Source organism: Carassius gibelio, chromosome A24 (genome assembly GCF_023724105.1).
Source record: "Carassius gibelio isolate Cgi1373 ecotype wild population from Czech Republic chromosome A24, carGib1.2-hapl.c, whole genome shotgun sequence".
Lineage (NCBI taxonomy): Eukaryota > Metazoa > Chordata > Actinopteri > Cypriniformes > Cyprinidae > Carassius > Carassius gibelio.
This window is the reverse complement of record NC_068394.1, coordinates 18,797,793-18,816,484: the sequence shown is the minus strand read 5'-3', so window position 1 is coordinate 18,816,484 and position 18,692 is coordinate 18,797,793. Positions and strand designations below refer to the sequence as shown.

The window sequence follows — 18,692 nt, the reverse complement described above, 5'->3', positions numbered from 1 at the left end:
AATGGTCTTCACATTAAGAAAATAAAAGGGGTCTTTAAATAACTGTTCAATGAAAGGTTCTTCAGAGAACCAAAAATAAACCATTTGAAACCTTTATTTTTTTAGTTTAGAGCAGACACTAGTAAATTCCTAAAAGTTAACAATTATCTTTATAATGTAATGTTATATAATGTAATAATTATGAAAGAAACATTCTTTCCCAGATTCAATGTCAACACTGGATAACCCCCATAAAATGAAGAGTTAATGCTTCTTTCCAATGCTATTTCCCTTCTTGTTTGGAAAGAATGAAAACCTAATCTAATGTCCAAACATATGCCTTTAGTCCTCCACGCTGCAAAAAAATAATTTCAATCTGTGAATGTTGAATATATGAGTGTTGTTCAATTCTGGCACGATATCCTGAGACTGTATCCCAAACTCTGTTAATGCAAATCTTAAGTAATCAAAAAAGGCTAAATTGTCTCTTGTCGATAGCACACACAAAAAAAGCACAGCATTTAAAAAGTTGTTTTAAAACCAAGAAGTTTTCACAAATCTGTGACTAACTTGAACACAAGCTAAATCTATAGAGAACTTTTTAGCCCTCAAGTAAAATTCCTCAAGTAAAAAAAGGTTTGTATGACTGGATAAATCTTAGGCATTAATCATTAACAGAGAGAAATGCTTATCAATCATTGACCAATATGTAATCTTAAGATAAATAATAAACTAGCTCTGGTTGGCTTGTTTCATACATAATCTCAGCTGCGCACTTGTGTGCCACTGCTTATCAGCATCAGATGGAATGCAGAAACAGGTTTAGACCTGAACTTCCGTGTCAGACAGGAAGTAAGTGAAGCGCCAGTGACTAACACACAAGAGCTACAGCTCAGCACCCTGCTGCAAGTTGTTGGGTGGTGTCCACCGTTAAACAGGAAAGAGAGGCATTTTACAGAAAACGTACTTATGACCCCATCACCTAGTCAGTAAAGCTGCCAGATAAACAAAGGTAAGTGATATTTTTCTGAGGACAAATCATTTTTTCAGGACTAGGTTCAGTGTGTTGTCTGTTTTGTTCAAATACTTGTTACAGCTGAAAATAATCAAGTAACAAGATGATTTTGTAGTGTCTCTGGTGCCTAAAACTAGTCTAGTTCTGAAGAATAAATAAGTCATTTTAATGAATTTACTGATTGTTTTTTATGAAAGAAAAAAAAAATAAAGGAGTTAAAATGCTATACCAGGATGCTGTATCTGTACCTCTATGCCGTACTGATGATGTGAGTCAGAATATTTGATTATAGTTTAGAGTCCAGACATAAATATGACATGAGCAGATTTGATTTGTGAACAATTTTGTTTAAACTGGGCTGAAGGCAATGTAGAACGTATCTCAAACTACTGACTACTTTTTTTTTCAACTTATGATGAAGAGGTTTAGTGTTTCAAGCATTACAGATATAGTACACAAGCATTGTGACAGGAATCACAGAACGGCACACCAGCTGAACTAAAACAGTCAGTTTGATGAAGAAACAAACAGGTTACCCCAAAAAAACAGTCTGTCCTGGTCTGTAATGACTGTTTTCCTCTGACTTAAATAACTACTAAGAAATGATAGCATCTCTGTGATTTTAAAAAGCATTACTGCGACAACATTATAGTTATAGGCTACTCAGAGAACTGTTAAAATGAGCGAAGTTATTTTTATACACAGTTCCTGAGTCATGGAATTTTGCAAAATATATATTTGTTTGTAGGTTTTTGTATGTTTTAAATTAACAGTTAATTCTGTGGCAAATGCAAACAAATGCCAACTGCATCCTTTAAAATGACATTTAAAAGTCAACATAGTTGGTAAACCTAGAATAGGAAACCTTCTAAACTCAATAAACTGCTAATTTGCTTCTTATCAATAGTTATCAAGGTAGTTGTTAAGTGTAGGTATGGGGTATGATAATGGGATCTAAAATATGTATATATATACAATATATGCTATAATATACATGCTAAAAAGCAACTAGTTTGTAGTGTGAATTGATCCTTAAAATAGTGTTACTAGTCTGTTTGTTTAGGAATTAGAAATTGTTCAGAAACTCTTATTGATAGTGTTTGCTAAGGCAAGCATCACTATTACTATTGCATTTAAGGTAGGTATTTGAACTCCAAAGTAAATTTAGTCATATACTGTGACTAAATTTGTATTTTCATTATGTACAGATTATGAATTGTTACATGTATTGACCAGCTTGTCAAAGAGAGATGGGCTATGCTATATGCTATGTAATATATGCGTGTACTACTTTTTCACAAGGGTCTCACAGTAAGCTTGTTGTACATGGGTCAAACACATTTATATCAGACATTTACTTTTTAAAGAGCACTTAATGAAATTAAATATATCCATGAACAAAATTCAGGACTTTGTTAAAGATAGCCTGCAAGGTAAGACCACTTTTATTGCAGTATAACTAATTCATGTCCTTGATATTCAATTCAAAGCAATTTTAAAACAAATGGAATCACTGAGCTTTCCAGACTTAAAATTCTGCACAGATGCCCCTGCTATGGAATATTATAGTTATCATAACACTTAACGAAACGAAATAATTTTCTTAAAGCAGAAAATGTACCTGAAAATTGACAGCTAGAATTTCTGACCGTATCACCAAACCAAACACTTACTCTGACACAAGATTTCAACATGACTAATGCTAAGCAATTGCATGTTTTCAGTTATTGCTGTATTTTGTATATCAAATCAATGTAGCATAAATCTACGACATTTGCTTATATTTTAATGTGTATAATATATTGATGCATATTCTTGTCAGTTGATTGGAAAAAGACAGCGCGTTGTGATAGTTGCAAAGAGATAGTGAGTGTCATCTGTTTCCTGTTGGAAACTTTGATGCTTTCAACATCTTGTGAGGGGAAGTCGCTGTAACCACTTCCCCATGTGTAGCTGCACTGCTCTCTTACTGGTTGCACGGCAGTGCTTCATTATACTAGAGCATTGTTTCACTCACAGGTGCTGGTGGTTCAGACTCCACCAGTTTAGTCTGACATAATATCAGCTGAACATGTTTTTGTTGGAGTTTTGCTCATTTTACTCAAAGTATGCTTCTTCTCAGTAAGTTACATGATTTAAAGCAATCATTCATCTCTGTGGCACAAACCATGCGATACAAGCCAGACGTTGATGTTTAAAAAGTGATAACATGCATTAATTCAAAATGGTAGCACAAATGAATTGCTGAATGTGGGAGAAAAAGGAGGAAGTAGGCCACAGTTGGGTATTTTGGTCCAAAATTTACAGACATTGTTTGTCTTCTATAATAATCAGAAGTGAAGACCGTTAACAGACCTTAAACTTGCTCATATATCTTCTTGAACACAAATTGATTTATAAATTTATAACAGAAAGAGACAAACAACAAATTAATTTTGGTTTGGTTTTCGTCATTTTTGTTGCAGTTTTGAGCTGACCGTAACACATGCAATTCATACTTTCTGTAATATTGTACACTCAGGCAGTACTGAGCATTCATGGACAAGATTATTCATGTCTTGACAAAGAATGAGTTATGCAAGCCACGCTTCTATCTCTAGCTTCTGTATGGATATTGTGCAAAGTTTAGCTGTGGGGTAAGGTTTTTCTTTTTTTTTTTTTTTTTACTTGTGCACAGGAACTCTGCTTTATATTAATAACAAACATAAACACAACACATTGCTGTAATCAAAAATCGCACCATCAAATTGACCAATTCTGCACAGCAGTTACAAAAGCTGCCAGATTATGCAGATGACAACATCAGTGGGAAAAAATAAATAAGACAAAAAAATTTTATTAAACAAATTACAGCTGAACTGAACTTGCTTCACAATTGATGAAAGTTATTGAACTGAACCGAATAAACACTAACCTGACTTGAGCTGACTAATGACACTATTGTATTTTTAGACCTTCTTTACAGCAGAATTTTAATTTGTCTTATATTTGAAGTTAGCATCATTGATACTTTTGTTTTCATGTTTAAAATTCAGTCTAAGATATTTTGATTTATTGATTAGATTAGGACAATAAGTACAGCTGGCCAGTCTTTATTGCAAAATAAACACAAGTTTACAAAGATACATGATAAAATTAACACTGTCCATCATAAGCAGTAGTCGTATTAACATGTGGAGTCACAAAACAATGGCAATCAGCTTTTCTAATCTCCATTGATACACAATGAGAGAATGCTTATAGTGACATGAAAAGATTGATTTAGGGTTACTTGTAATTATGCATAATTAACTGGTATAACTATACATGTGGCAAAGTCTTAGCAAATATTTGACTTATCAATGTTGCAATTGGCCAAACAGAATCCATTATTGTAGAAAATATTGCATACATTTATTTATTAGAATAAATTTGTTACAACTTGTGTCCACATCTGAAGTTCTTAGTTTTCTGTGTTTTCCGTGCTGCACTTACATTATTTACAGTCTTTAAGCAGAGTTTTTCTCAATCCTGTAGCATGACTTGTTCTAAATATGTAAATTCTCATCTTCCACCTTTCCTGTTGCAGATGGATGACATTGATGCTATGTTCAGCGACATGCTGCAGGAGATGGATCTCCTAACGCAGGTATGTTTCCTGTGGGTGTGTCTCATATCATATCAAAACCTGGCTTATCAGTGCAATTTATGCCTTTTTGTGCTTTTATGTAAAAAGATATGAAATAGCTTCATAAATAGGTATATTTAAAATTGTGTGTGGTGATATAAATTATAAATTAGCAATGGTATATTGTAAGTCAGTTGCAAACAGTATGAGCACAAAATATGAAACAAAAGCAGTAAGCACACATATTAAGAATAATATATGTAATATATGCAACTGAATATTTTTAAGATGATAGTTCATTTGCTGTTTGTTCTGTCATTTTACAGAGTTTGGGAGAAGAAGCAGAGTCTGCGCCTTTGCCTAAGCCTTCCACCATTCCTGGCCCTCAGGAAATGAATTTTTCCGTTGGTTTTACAGATTTCAATGGTAGCAATATTTCATCCTAATTTTTTTTTTCACCAGTGTCTGTTTTTTTACCAAATTATTTCAACTAAAAGGCTCGATTCATGAAGTGTTGCTTTTGAAGGAAATTAGAGATTAAGTAACTATTAATTTGCTTGCAATTATGTTTGAGGGTGGTCCAAAGATGCACAGTTGTTTAAAGTGAAGAATGTTTCTCTACAATGTGTCTGAAATCAAAGCCTGAATAGCATACATCAGCTATGAAGGTATGCTATGTTAAGATAAAATAAAAAATAAAAAATCATTCTCCAAATCAACGTAGAAACAACCTAAATACAGTATGTTTTTAATAATTTAAGTTCTGATGTCTCTAGGAAATTGAGTCTCTAAATAAATACAAATGATTCATAAAGTGTAATTTTCGCACAATTACTTGACGATTATCATGTTATGACTTCAAACAATATAAATATGTTATGCAGTTTGAAAACTGATGCTTTTGAATGTTAGCATTGCACATATCCAGCTTCATATTATGGGTTCAGTTATGCTGAAGTCAAAACACGAACGGTGAAGGGAAATGCCGTTTTTTTTCGATTCCCGCTCGCTGTGAAGTCAGAGAATTCAGAAGTCAAACACTTGTCCAAAAAGAACTATTTATTCTGAGTTTAGAGTTTGTGATTCATATGGTCTAGGTAGTCATACGCATATACCTTAAATACAGAACGATTCCATATTAGGCTATATAGAACGGTTGCCAACTCTAATATGGGCTGAGAACATCTCATCTGAGAAGTTGTAGTGTGCGTCCGAAAGTCTCCCATTTGATGTGGTCATAGAAATGCCTAAATAAACAGTTCTTATCAAGAAAAAATAGACAGAAGCAACAGCTGTGTAGGCTTGCCAACTGCGTTAATTGCATAAAATATTTTATCGCACTATACTGTAAAAATGAATTGTATGCATTAACGCTAATTTTGACAGCACATTTATTTATTTATTTATTTGCATACATTTCAGTTAAGACATCAAAAGTCAGTGATTGTACTAGAATTTATTATATTAAATTAGTCTGTAAATTATAATGGTGAAGCAGCTGACTATTCAACTTGTTGCAATGCTGTAGAAATAATGCTGTGTTTTAGGGTAAGCTACAATAAATAACTCTTTGCTCGTAGGATTGGAGGTATGTTCATAATTTGCATCTCATTTGTACATTTTCGTATGATTTACTTATGTCCCAATGATGGGGTTGGGGTGGACCTTCTTGCTTATTATTATGACTTTTCTTTTTTTATATAAATCTTATGTTTTGTATAATGTTTTACAAAATCATATGATAAAGCACACCAAAAATTTAGGTCTTTTAATGAGGTCAGGTTGTGATATTTAGTCACCCCCCCCCCCCCCCCCCCACACACACACACCACATGACATGTGGGTGCTTCGTAGGTTGTCAACAAATTTAGTTTTTCTCTCTCTCTCTCTCTCTCCACATTGTGATCCTGTGTTTCAATAAAGCATCCTTGCATAATCTGGAGGACAATGACTTGGATGCCTTGATGGCTGACCTGGTGGCAGATATCAGTGCCACTGAGGAAAAGTTTGCCACAGAAAAAGATACATCAAAAGGGTCAGCTCCAGTTGCCCCAATACCCTCACAGCCTCAGAGTAATTTCAGCCTCCCAGCATCAAATGACACCTCAAGACATGCAACTTTCTCCAACTCCATTGCAGCTCCACCTCCACCACCCGCCTCCAAACCCTCAAAAGTAAGTAGCATTCTGAATGGTCCACACACACACACAGGCCTCATGTGGTTAACACATCCTTAGTTGAAGGTTAGAGGGTTTATTTTAAAACAGCCAGGCCAAACAACAGATGTGAGTGGATAAAATGGAATTTAAGTGCAGCCAACACTGTAAAACTGCAATAACTTTATGAAGTATGAACCTTATGAATGTCCAGAGTATCCATTTCTACATTTCTAGCATGTAAAAAAGCCTAATCATAAAATGTAATTATCCTCATGATTGCAATGTTAGCTCAGCCGGATTATATATATATATATATATATATATATATATATCTATATATATATATATATATACACACAGTGGGGCTCAAAAGTTTGGGCACCCTTTGCAGAATTTTTTAAAATTCGAGTAATTTTCAAAAAAAAAAAAAAAAAAAAAAATCAACAAAATAAGACAAATTTGGCCATTTTCATCGTGTTCACCCCCCAGCTCTTAATGCATATTTTCACAGATTCTGCAAGGGGTGCCCAAACTTTCGCCCCACTATATATATATATATATATATATATATATATATATATATATATATATATATATTATATGTAGCCCAGTGCTTTGTGGAATCTACAACAGGAGATGTCCGGATGGTTTTATAATGTAGATCAGCTCTGTTTCAAAACGTTAAGTGAGATGCCAACTTAGCAATCACATTAAACAATTAAATATGTAGCCCACTTGTGGTATGAAGGCTGTTCAACAAGTTGGGCAGCCTAACTGACCCTGCCTGGCGATGTTGTAGGATAGACTATTGTACATGTGTGAAAATATTTGTATTTATTTAATGCCAATTAATCACAATACTAGCTTAGCATCATGCTAACGTTACCTCTACTCTGTACAAACTACGGAGCTGCATGGAGCATTCAAAATGAGCCACATAAAGTATGAGGTTCTATTTCAGTTAGGACTCTCTAAAACTACACAACTACACAACACAATCCCGTCTTACTCTTGTCATTTTTAGACTGTGGAGAGTCAAATTAAAACCGTGCATTTTAACGTCACATTGACCCCATGAAACCACAATTAAGTTCAGATCACTCCAACAATGACTGATTTGTATTGTTATATTTGTTAGGTAATGATAGTTTTGTTTCCCTCAGGATGAACTAGAGGAACAGGTCAAAGCAGATAAAATCAAGCTTGCTTTGGAGAAGCTAAAGGAGGCCAAAGTAAAAAAGGTGAGAGATCTTTGCGGCTGACCTTATTGTATATTGTATATCAGACATAACATTTATGGGAGGAGAATATTTAAATAAAGTATGCAACATTTTTACATCTAATTTTCATTAGTCAATTTACTGGTATTTGTACCATTATTTAATGCCCTATAAGCATGTCTTGTGCTGCTCCTGCATCTGTGATCTTTAATTCATGCATTGTTGTTAGATCAGCCACAGACCTTTCTACTCCCATCAGCGTTTATGAGATTGCATTTTCACACTAATTTGACCTGTTTAGTAACCTTGGCTCTTGAACTGATATCAGCTACTTCTTAGATGTTTCTCCTAAGATCCATCTTCTTGACTTGGACTCTACTTTCTTCAGTTCTCCGTTAACTTGGTTTCAACTCTTCTCAGGTCTCTGTATTTACTCACACTCAACCCTCTTCTGTTCTCGGCCTTGACTCAGACTCAACCCTCTTTCTATGTCAGTCTTGAATCGGACTCAGAGGTCTCAGTGTAAACTTGGATTTAACCATCTTCTTGACTTAACTCTTTTCATGCTTCTGGCTTGTCTCTGACTCAATACTTTTCAGGTCTTTGTTGACTTGCACTCAACACTTTGCAGCTTTCTTTCTTGAATTAGACACAACCATCTTCAGGTCTCTGTCTTGAATTGGACTTACTATAGCTATGTGAACTCTGGGTCTCATAAAGAATATTAGATGAAAAATCTTGAGCAATAAAAGAGCAAGCTTTGTGCAATAATTGGTTACAATAATAAGGGCATCTTGGCTCAGTCTGCAGTGGGGATCAACAGTCTGATTGAATTAGTCTGGTTATAGGTTACATGACCCACACTTAATGTCTCTAGTGATCTAAAGTTGGCTACTCAAAGTGGTTCACCAACAGTGTACAATATATTTTGTGACAGTGATCACAGCAAGAACAGATTTAATGTTGTAACTATAATTGAACAATGTGGTCTGTACAAACCATGAATACAATCAAATGAGACAGTTTTGAATGCGCTAAGCTACACTTTTAGCATGATTGTTGATATTCAGGGATGTCCCTGTGCAATCCACATACCATTGCAGAGCCTGTAGTTCCCTTAATTTATTGTCATTTATCCTTCCCATCTGTTTCACAGAAAATGTATCCTTCTGTAAGAAATGTATATCTCTGTCTTCCAAACATCTGTGCATAGACCTGGTTGAAAAGACCAGCATGTGCTTACGCTGGTGTTCCCATCAGGCTCCTTAAACTATGTATATTTCAACTAGTTTTTTTTTTAGCAAGAAGTTCCATTTGGTCCGCTTTGCAGAATATTCCGGCCAAGAATCACTCCTTAAACGGGATGAAACCATCTGACCAACATATAAAGCATCAGATCAGTTTTTGTGTATTTTTGCGAATGCAAAGATTTTGTTGCACAGATGTCAATAAATTATGCCATAATTCCATGAAAAGCAGATGCCAATCACCACAAACTAACAAAAATGTGTTAATTGAGTTCAAAATTGCTATTTATGGTTTGTTGTGATAGCTGGTTGTAAAAGTGGAGATTACGGATGGCAGCTCAAAGACTCTGATGGTGGATGAGAGACAAACAGTCAGAGATGTGATAGACAACCTGTTTGAGAAGACCCACTGTGACTGCAATGTGGATTGGTCCGTGTGCGAGACCAACCCTGACTTACAGACTGGTGAGTATCATTCATGAACACATTCAGTTGTCATCAGCTATACCAACCTGTTCTCCAACCAATACGCTCGTATAGGTCATTTGTCCAAATCCCTGAAATACGACCCATCAGAGCGTATACTACAATTGCGCCCCTATCAGCATAAGGTCGTTTTCATATTAATGTTTTGTACTCTTTTATTTGCACTCTGATTTGCGTTTCATGTAGCTCAGTTGGTAGATTATTGCGTTATACCTTGATATGTAATCATACTATCATGGGTTCGATCCCAAGGAACAGACGTGCATGAAAATGTATCTGCTCAATAAATCATAATTTAGCATGATTTCTGTGAGGGTTAGGTCTAGGGGTGGAGTTAGGTGTGGTCATTCGAACGAATAAGCCACCTAGTAAAATATGTACGAATTACTGTGAGATTGGTGTAAAAAGTCCACACATTGCATTTAAATAAACGTGCGTTTTCATTGGTAATGACGTTATATATCATTTCATGACGACAGACCCAACGCGATACAGTCATTATTTTTACACCCGTTAGAGGCCGCTTAACTTTAAAACGTAAATATAGGTCGTAATAAGGTGCTTGCACAAACAACCTATATGGTCGTTTTTTGTTGGAGGACAGGCTTCACAGAGTAGAGCTGACCTACCACTATACACATTCAGTATCATACAACAGACGACAGTTGGGCTTAATTTACTGCCCCAGACACCGTCACTCAGCCTCCTTATCATGAGGAAATACAGTCATTGAGATTGAAATCTCCAATTTCTCTTTGTTTTTCCGTCTGCTGTGAGGCTTCATCTACAGCCATTACCAGAGGTTTGCTTTCTGACTGCCAAATTTGAGATGAATTGACTCGATTTATCTTATCATTGCATTTGTTGTCATCTCTAGAGAAAAAGAAGTGCACATAATTGTATAGAATGCACGCTTGTGATGTACTCCAAATCTTAACGTTTATTTAAAAACAAAAACGAAGAAGTGTTTTAATAATGAAATAAATAAAAAAATGCCACTTAAGTGCACCTACAGGTAATGTACATTATCACAAGATAAAAGAACACATGGAATGGTGGAAACCAACTATTATAGTTTAACAGTTGGCACTTGACCACTTTGTTGTCAAAAGTATCCGTCTCTTTTACTGGCATCTCTCACTGAAAATGAGCCGTCAGTGCAATGTTGGCAAAAGTACACAATGTACAGGAACTCACCAGGGTTAGAAACAGAGACAAGGTTTTACTGTTAAAGACCTTTGTAACACCCAGGTTATTTTTAGAGAAGCATCATTCTCGCATGATGAGTGCTGAGTGACTTATAATCATGAGGGAAAAGGTCTGATGAGGGAACATCTAAACACCTCTGACACACAGACACAGTATATTTGCATGCTCCATTTCTGTTTCTTGCTGTCCACATACAGTACATGTATACAGTCCATCACTCTATTATCTATTATCTATTAGTGTGCTCTCATCGCACACAGTAAATCACACATATACTCAGGGAAATATAGCTTCCCTTTATTGCCTGTGAAGCAGACTCACACCATCAGTTTAATTCCAGTAACCACACCAAACATCAGACCTTATTGATAGTGAAGTAGTTGTTTGTAGTAGTTATGTTTAGGTTTTGAGTAAGGTTAAGGGATCTAGAATATGTTTGTGCATAATAAGGAATTAATATGCGCTTTATAAGTGCAAATAAACAGGCAATAAGCAGCTAGTTATCACTCCCTAATCTAAAGTGTTATTTCTGAAGTTATTTTCCATAATTATTTAAAAAAAGCTCTTTTAGTATGTATTTGCTATTCATTTATTTCTGTTAATACTTTCAAGGGATCTTTCAGCTTCAATCCAATAAACAAGCTAAAGTCATGTTAACAGTTTAAAAAGAAAACAGCTTGCATCAGTTACTTTCAGAGGAAGTTCTGCCCTGCCCTATATTTGAGTTTGCTGTTTACTTTCAGGCTTATTAGTCTGTTCATTTTACAGCACATCCGGGCAGCTATTTCAGGCAGCCAAGACCTATCCTGTCAATCTGAATAGGGAAATTCAGCAAATCAGCAAAAAGATATCTGTGTGTGTGTGTGTGTGTGTGTGCGTGCATGCATGCACAATTACAGTTAACATTCTTTACCATCCATGCTTGTAGTGAGATCATGGTTTATGAATGTATTTATTGTAATGTTTTAAGTTGCTGTGGATAAAAGTGCGTGTCAAATGAATCTTTACCCAACCTGAGCATGGGGGCAGTATCAATTATCGCTATTTAGCTATAAAAAGGAGAATTTGGTACGGACAAAACTGATGATATTTGAATTGATTTTGAACTTTCCACAGAACGAGGGTTCGAGGACCATGAGAACATAGTGGAGCCTCTTTCTACATGGACAAGGGACACCGAAAACAAAGTGATTTTTCAGGAGAAAAAAGACAAGTATGAAGTGTTCAGAAACCCTCAGGCAAGTGTTTGAACAGTTATTTGTCCTTATTGATGATACAAATTAAATTATTAATAAATAGCTTGCACTTTTCTTTAAGGACCAGTTCTCACTATAAACGAAATGCTTATTACTAGCACATTGGCGGCTCATTAACACATATTAATGCCTTATTATCCCATCCCTAAACTTAACTACTACTTTACTAACTCTGAATAAACTGCAAATTTGGAGTAAGGAAAAGGGTGTAGTTAACAGTGAGAATTGATCCCCAAACTAAAGTGTGACTGATAAATAATATTAGATATTTTTTTCCCTTAGATTATTTCCTCTGCTTGTAAGAACTGTGACATTTCTAACACTAAAACGATTCGCTAACTTCTCTATTTCCTGTGGAAATGGAACAGAAATTGTAAAAACAGTTAATATCAGCAAACTGACAGTTTTCTCTAATGGTAGAAGTGTCCATTTGTGTAGAAGGAACTGTATTAAAAGTAGCCTCGCGACAAACAAGAATACTTGACAATTAATTCCTGAAAATTGGCTGAATGCTAGATGAAGTCAATGTGGGTTTCTTTTACAGAATTTTTACATGTGGAAAAAGGAGAAGCAATCTCTAAAGGACATGAAAGAAAAAGACAAAGAACAACTTCTGGAGGTGAGTATGGCTTTAACTTTGATATAATGAAGACATTCATCAAAATCAATGTAATGGTGTCATATTAAACATCATAATGGAACCCTCTTGATCAAGTAATGGAGGTCTAAAGAAGTCTGACCCAACTCATGTCCATTCCAGTGTGTGTTCTGCAGAATTGTATAATGACATGAGTGTAAGCGAAGATCTGGTTCTGTATTTCTGTAGGAGAACTTCTGTGGAGCCTCCGTCATTGTGCCTGACCTGGAGGGTGTTCTGTATCTGAAGGAGGATGGTAAGAAATCCTGGAAACAGCGCTACTTCCTGCTGCGGGCCTCTGGACTGTATTACTCACCCAAAGGCAAGACAAAGGTCAGCTCAAGCAATCCAGACAGAAAACATATACAGTGTATTTTAACATGAAGTTCAGACAAATCTTCACTCATTAAGTTCAGTTTATATAAGGTTGCTGTACAGACCTAAATAATAACTCGCTTTGTGAAAAGGACAAGCAACTATTTTTTTTTTTTTTTTTTTTGGTGAGTAATGGGTTTGACTTCGTCTTCATCAGGCTTCACGGGATCTTGTGTGCTTGGTGCAGTTTGACAATGTGAATGTCTATTACTGCAAAGAATACAGAATCAAATACAAAGCACCAACAGACCACTGCTTCATCCTTAAGGTACGATTTCAGCCCACCCTTGTCAAAAAGAAGCACACTTCTTTGAATTGAATGTGGATTTGTAATGTATGTGAAATCTTAACACACACACACACACACACACACACACACACACACACACAGACAGACAGATCCAATATACTAAAGCACATGTAAAGTACGTCACAATAAATATAAATCTATATACATCTAGATCTATAGATTTAACTGCAGTGTCATTTGATGTTAAATTTAATGTTTAAATAAACTAAAATACGACAATATGGTTTATATGTATTGACAAATATACTTAAATGTCATACAGCATACAAATTTAAATACATTAAAGTGTATTTAATTTAGTTTAGCACATTCAGCATTAAACTTAAACCATATTTTAAGAGAACAGAACTATGCAGTTCCATATAAAGATATACTTGCATCTTACTTAAGTGGGTAAAAGGAGTGGTGCAATGGTATGACCAAGATGACCTTACTGCAACCCTTCAAAATGCTCAACTGGACCAAACCACATCCCAAAATGAAATTTAATTTTACTTATATTTATATTTATATTTATATATATATATATATATATATATATATATATATATATATATATATATATATATATATATATATATATATATATATATATATATATTATTATTATTATTAATATTAATATATATATATATATATATTTTTTTTTTTTTTTGAAAAAAGAAAATGATCAGTTGAGTCCTGTTGGACTACCACAATTAGTGAAAGTTCAAAACTTCTTGTTTTGTGTGTGTGTGTATTTAGACCATGTTGTTTTATAGAGCCTGTCTGTAACTGAAGTCTTTGCAGACAATTAAAAATACCTAAAAACTTTTATTTTTTTCCTTCAGTCTACAATGCTACATTTTCTGTGTGAATATTATGTTATGGTTCTACTAATTTAAAACGAGGCATGGAGAGAATATCACTGGCTGAAGATTCTTGCTGTACAAAGTAATAATAACTTCACTATTGAATAAATATTTTACCGACATTAATCCACAGCAGACAAAAGATCTTACATGATTACAACAAAACCAGGTCCACTGACATGCTAAACCGTTGCTAAGAAAGCATCACAAATCATTAAACTGATTTGTAATATTTTCCAAGGGGGTTTCATGCTTTGTCTAATTTAGGATCATCTGTGTTTTATGTTAGTCAAGCAACTGAGAAATAAAATGCAATAAATTAAATACGATTAAAGATAAACCTTGCAACTCAAAACTACACTCCAATAGAAAAAGGACATGCATTTTTACACAATTTATAAAATAATTCCAATTAATGAAGTCCATTGTCTCGGTCCCTTTCAGCAATACGTAGTGTTGCATTAGAGTGGAGCTGGCAATGAAAATGTGATTTTAGTGTGCCATCTGCTGTCTTTGCTTTGAAACTGCAGCTCAATAACATCAAACTATCTATTTGGAGAAAGACTAATATGAGCAACTTTGATTAACCTTAGTAAGTTGTTACCCAACCTAAGAGAAAAACAAAACAACAAAGCATTTTCATTCAAATTTACAATGAGACTAGATCAAAAAATACTAAGTGGTTCCAAAGATCATCAGGGAATTTTATGCAATATAATAGATAGGGAATAAAACCAAATAAAGTGTTAATACATATCTTGGACTGCTCAAATGTTTATGTCATTGAACATAGTGGTTGATGTTTTACTTTCTTTCTTTTTTTTCTGTGATCTGTTTTGCAGCATCCTCAGATTCAAAAGGAATCACAATACATCAAGTTTCTGTGCTGTGATGACGAGTGGATCATGACTCTGTGGGTGACTGGGATACGGATTGCAAAGGTGAGCGCAAACCAAAACACAGTCAATTTTCTCACCCTCGAAGATTTCCATAACTGTAAGAGTTTCTTAACCACAAAAGAATATATTTTGAAGAATGTTGGTAACCAAACAGTTGACTTCTATAGTATGAAAAAAAAAGCTATGAGCAACTATTCTTTTGTAGTCAGGGGAAGAAAGAAACTCATTCTGGTTTGGAACAACTTGAAGGCGAGCAAGAATGACAAAATATATTTTTTGGGAAACCCCCCTGAGACCTTTAAGTTCTTTGACCTTAGTTAAAGGTCTTGTTTTGTCATGGTTTCCTTCATAGTATGGGAAGCAGTTATATGACAACCACAAGGCAGCTGTGAGGAAGGCTGCAGGCTCTGCGACCTGGGCTAACCGCACTATCCAGGCCTCCTCCAGTCCATCCACACCCTCCCCTACACCTAAAGGTAGAGGCTCAATAGTTTTATACTTTATATTAACGTGCTAAATGATTTGAAGGACATTTGGTAAAGTGTGTGTTTATCTTTCAGCCAAAGCTGCAAACGGACACGCTCCTCAGCCTGCCGTGGAGACCAAGGTACTTCTCAATCAATCAGATGTCTTAGTAATGGAGTACATGGTTAAGCATAACCTTATTAGTAGTGTTTTCAAATTGCATGGGCTGTTGAGGACAAATTTGCTATTTTCTGAATAATCAAATAATTGTTTCACCTGTCAAAAAAAAGAAGTGAAAATAAAAACCCATAACACTGTAATAACCACATAGCAATGGCCCGGCATCAATAAGCAACACATTAAAACAAACTAGATCACTGTTGCAGCCACCGAGTCAAGTGATCTTGCAACACCGTTGCAACGATCCAGTACACCCTTCCTACCTCAAAACAATATGCAAAAAGCCACAGCAACCACCTAGAAGTGTCCTAGTGTACATCCACAACAATGTAGAAATCGCTGAGAAACTTATGAAAGCCACCCAGAACACCCCACCAAACAACTAATATCGTGTAACAATCTATCAGCCACACATAATAACATTACACCCACAACCACACACAAAACCCTACAGTAGCAATAACCTTTGCAACGTCTGTGCACTCTTCTTCAGAAAATCTAATATAGCCTGGTGAAAAGGAATTACAATTTATCATATTTTTAAAAGGAGTACTATATATATACAGTTGTGTTATAGTTTAAAGCTGCGGTAGGGAACTTTTTACGCTCTAGCGGTTAATAAACAGAACTGCTTGCGTCTTGCGGAAGAACATCGTAGCCGGAACTACTTCTCTCTGTTTATGTCTGTGAAGAATCACAAAGGTACTGGGTTACTCTGCCGCGGTATCCCAGAAGCAATCTAAAATAGTCAGAATATAAACACTTATTATAGGTGCACCCTAGTGATTCAGGACAAGCCAAAAACACGGTTTGGAAAATGAATTCATGGTGTACTCGCTTATTATATAAATTTTTCTACATTTTGAACACAAACAAAGTTACGGACCGCAGCTCTGATTGGTTATTTTTTACCGGGAGCGATGGAGTTTCTGCAAATGGCAATAGGACACTGGGAGGAGCCAGAGGAGCTTGATTTTTTCACAGATTATCTGTCTCATATTCTACTGTCAGGACATAATGACAGGTTTAACAAATATGTAAAAAATACATTTTTACAAAAGTTACCTACTGCAGCTTTAAATGTATATTAAATGCAATTACTAATCTTCAGAGTGCTGTTTTGATGCGCTTAAGTGGGACTTGAGTTTAGTATTATTTTATTTCTATTGTCTTTAAAATATGGTAAACCAAAATATACTTCATACTGAAACTTGTATGCCACGTATTTAAATATATTTACTGATTTGTAATGAAGTTGCCATATAGTACATTCAAAATATATTAACGCCACGGTTCAAATTGAATCGAGTGCTTTAGTATGTTAGTCGACAAGATAAAAGAAGTATACTTCTTTTAAGCTCTTCAGTGGATTCAAATGATTCATTTGACTTTCACAAAGTCACTTTTATAGATACAGTCATGAAAGTACTTGAATCTTAAAGCTGCAGTAGGTAACTCATGTAAAAAATATATTTTTTCAAAATCAATTTTCCAAACCGTGTTTTTGGCTTGTCCTGAATCACTAGGGTACACCTATAATAAGTGTTTATATTCTGACTATTTTAGATTGCTTCGGGGGTACCGCGGCGGAGTAACCCAGTATCATAGACATAAACAGAGAGAAGTAGTTCCGGCTACGATGTTCTTCCGCAAGACGCAAGCAGTTCTGTTTATTAACCGCTAGAGCGTCAAAAGTTACCAACCAAGTGACCTTTTATTTCATTAATATTATTTTCTGCAAGTACAGATACAAGACATTTTGAAGATTTGAATTACGCTGCGAGTGCACATTCAGTATAATTAAACACACTGCCTTTTCACAAGGCTATCTGTGCTTCCTCGAGAGCTGTTGTAATCTTGTTCTGATGTTTTTGGAGTTCATCTGAATGTTATTTTTGGTCTGTTTTTGAAGGGTTCTAGCAACCAAACATCTTTTCCACCTCCTCCACCATCGATGGAAACCCTGCCTCCTCCACCGCCTGACCCCATGTTGCCTCCTCCTCCCCCTGCTCCTCCCAGCACAACTAAAGTCAACAAGTTTCCTCCTCCTCCTCAGTTCCCACAATCCTCCTTCCCACCTCCACCCATGGATGACCTGCCTCCTCCTCCACCACCTCCTCCAGAAGACTCAGAGCTGCCCCCTGACTTCCTGCCTCCACCGCCACCTTTCTTTTCCTCTTGCGGGGGCGAAGCACTCCCTCCACCACCTCCAGACCCCATGGCCTCTCTTCCACCACCTCCTCCTGCTCCCCAAAACTTTGCATCTTCAGGTGGAGCACCACCACCACCTCCACCCCCGCCTCCCCCACCAGCTCCTGCACCGGCTGCCAACAAACCTGCCGGCTCCATCAGAAAAGTGGCTCCACCTCCACCGAAGAGGACTACACCTCAACTAGCGGCACCATCAGGTGGCAACCTAATGTCAGAACTGATGACAGCGATGCAGAAAAAGCGTACTCAATAACTCGAAGACAGATAGAGCTACTTGACATGTTTTTATAGTTGGACTGAGGAACTGACCGCGATGGTGTGACATTAGGACACACAGGATTCTTTAATTCTCTGGTTGTTTAAAATGTTTTTTATTACTTCACGAAGCAAAAGGGTTTGTAAATATTTTGTTCTTTTGCAACTACTTTGATCATATACTGTATTTACAACAAATATGCTATATCATCATGGTTAATGAAATGTCAATAAATAACGTTTTGAAAAAGTTAATTGTTAAACATTCTGGAATGCCTTATTGTTGTGTTTTTACAGTGGGATGAACAGGAGATGATTTATGCAGTTATTA

At 35.7% G+C, this 18,692-nt stretch overlaps 1 protein-coding gene across 1 annotated transcript; it reads left to right on the top strand.

Moving 5' to 3' along the window:
* The first annotated feature begins 824 nt into the window (after positions 1 to 824).
* LOC127946466 (amyloid beta A4 precursor protein-binding family B member 1-interacting protein) lies at positions 825 to 18,624 on the top strand. Its single transcript, XM_052543058.1, has 14 exons — positions 825 to 991; positions 4,563 to 4,622; positions 4,928 to 5,027; positions 6,525 to 6,775; positions 7,924 to 8,001; positions 9,533 to 9,692; positions 12,039 to 12,160; positions 12,723 to 12,797; positions 13,005 to 13,148; positions 13,348 to 13,458; positions 15,194 to 15,292; positions 15,603 to 15,726; positions 15,811 to 15,857; positions 17,808 to 18,624. Exons 2-14 carry the CDS (start codon positions 4,563 to 4,565, stop codon positions 18,357 to 18,359), a joined length of 1,923 nt encoding a protein of 640 aa, XP_052399018.1. The 5' UTR covers positions 825 to 991; the 3' UTR covers positions 18,360 to 18,624.
* The last annotated feature ends 68 nt before the right edge of the window (positions 18,625 to 18,692 follow it).

What these genes read in the sequence shown, in the direction of transcription:
- LOC127946466 (XM_052543058.1), top strand. Translation starts at nt 4,563, where the DNA reads ATGGATGACATTGATGCTATGTTCAGCGACATGCTGCAGGAGATGGAT. An exon ending in TGGTTTTACAGATTTCAATG is followed by an intron (nt 5,028 to 6,524) that starts GTAGCAATATTT and finishes GTTTCAATAAAG; the next exon opens with CATCCTTGCATAATCTGGAG. An exon ending in AGCCTGCCGTGGAGACCAAG is followed by an intron (nt 15,858 to 17,807) that starts GTACTTCTCAAT and finishes CTGTTTTTGAAG; the next exon opens with GGTTCTAGCAACCAAACATC.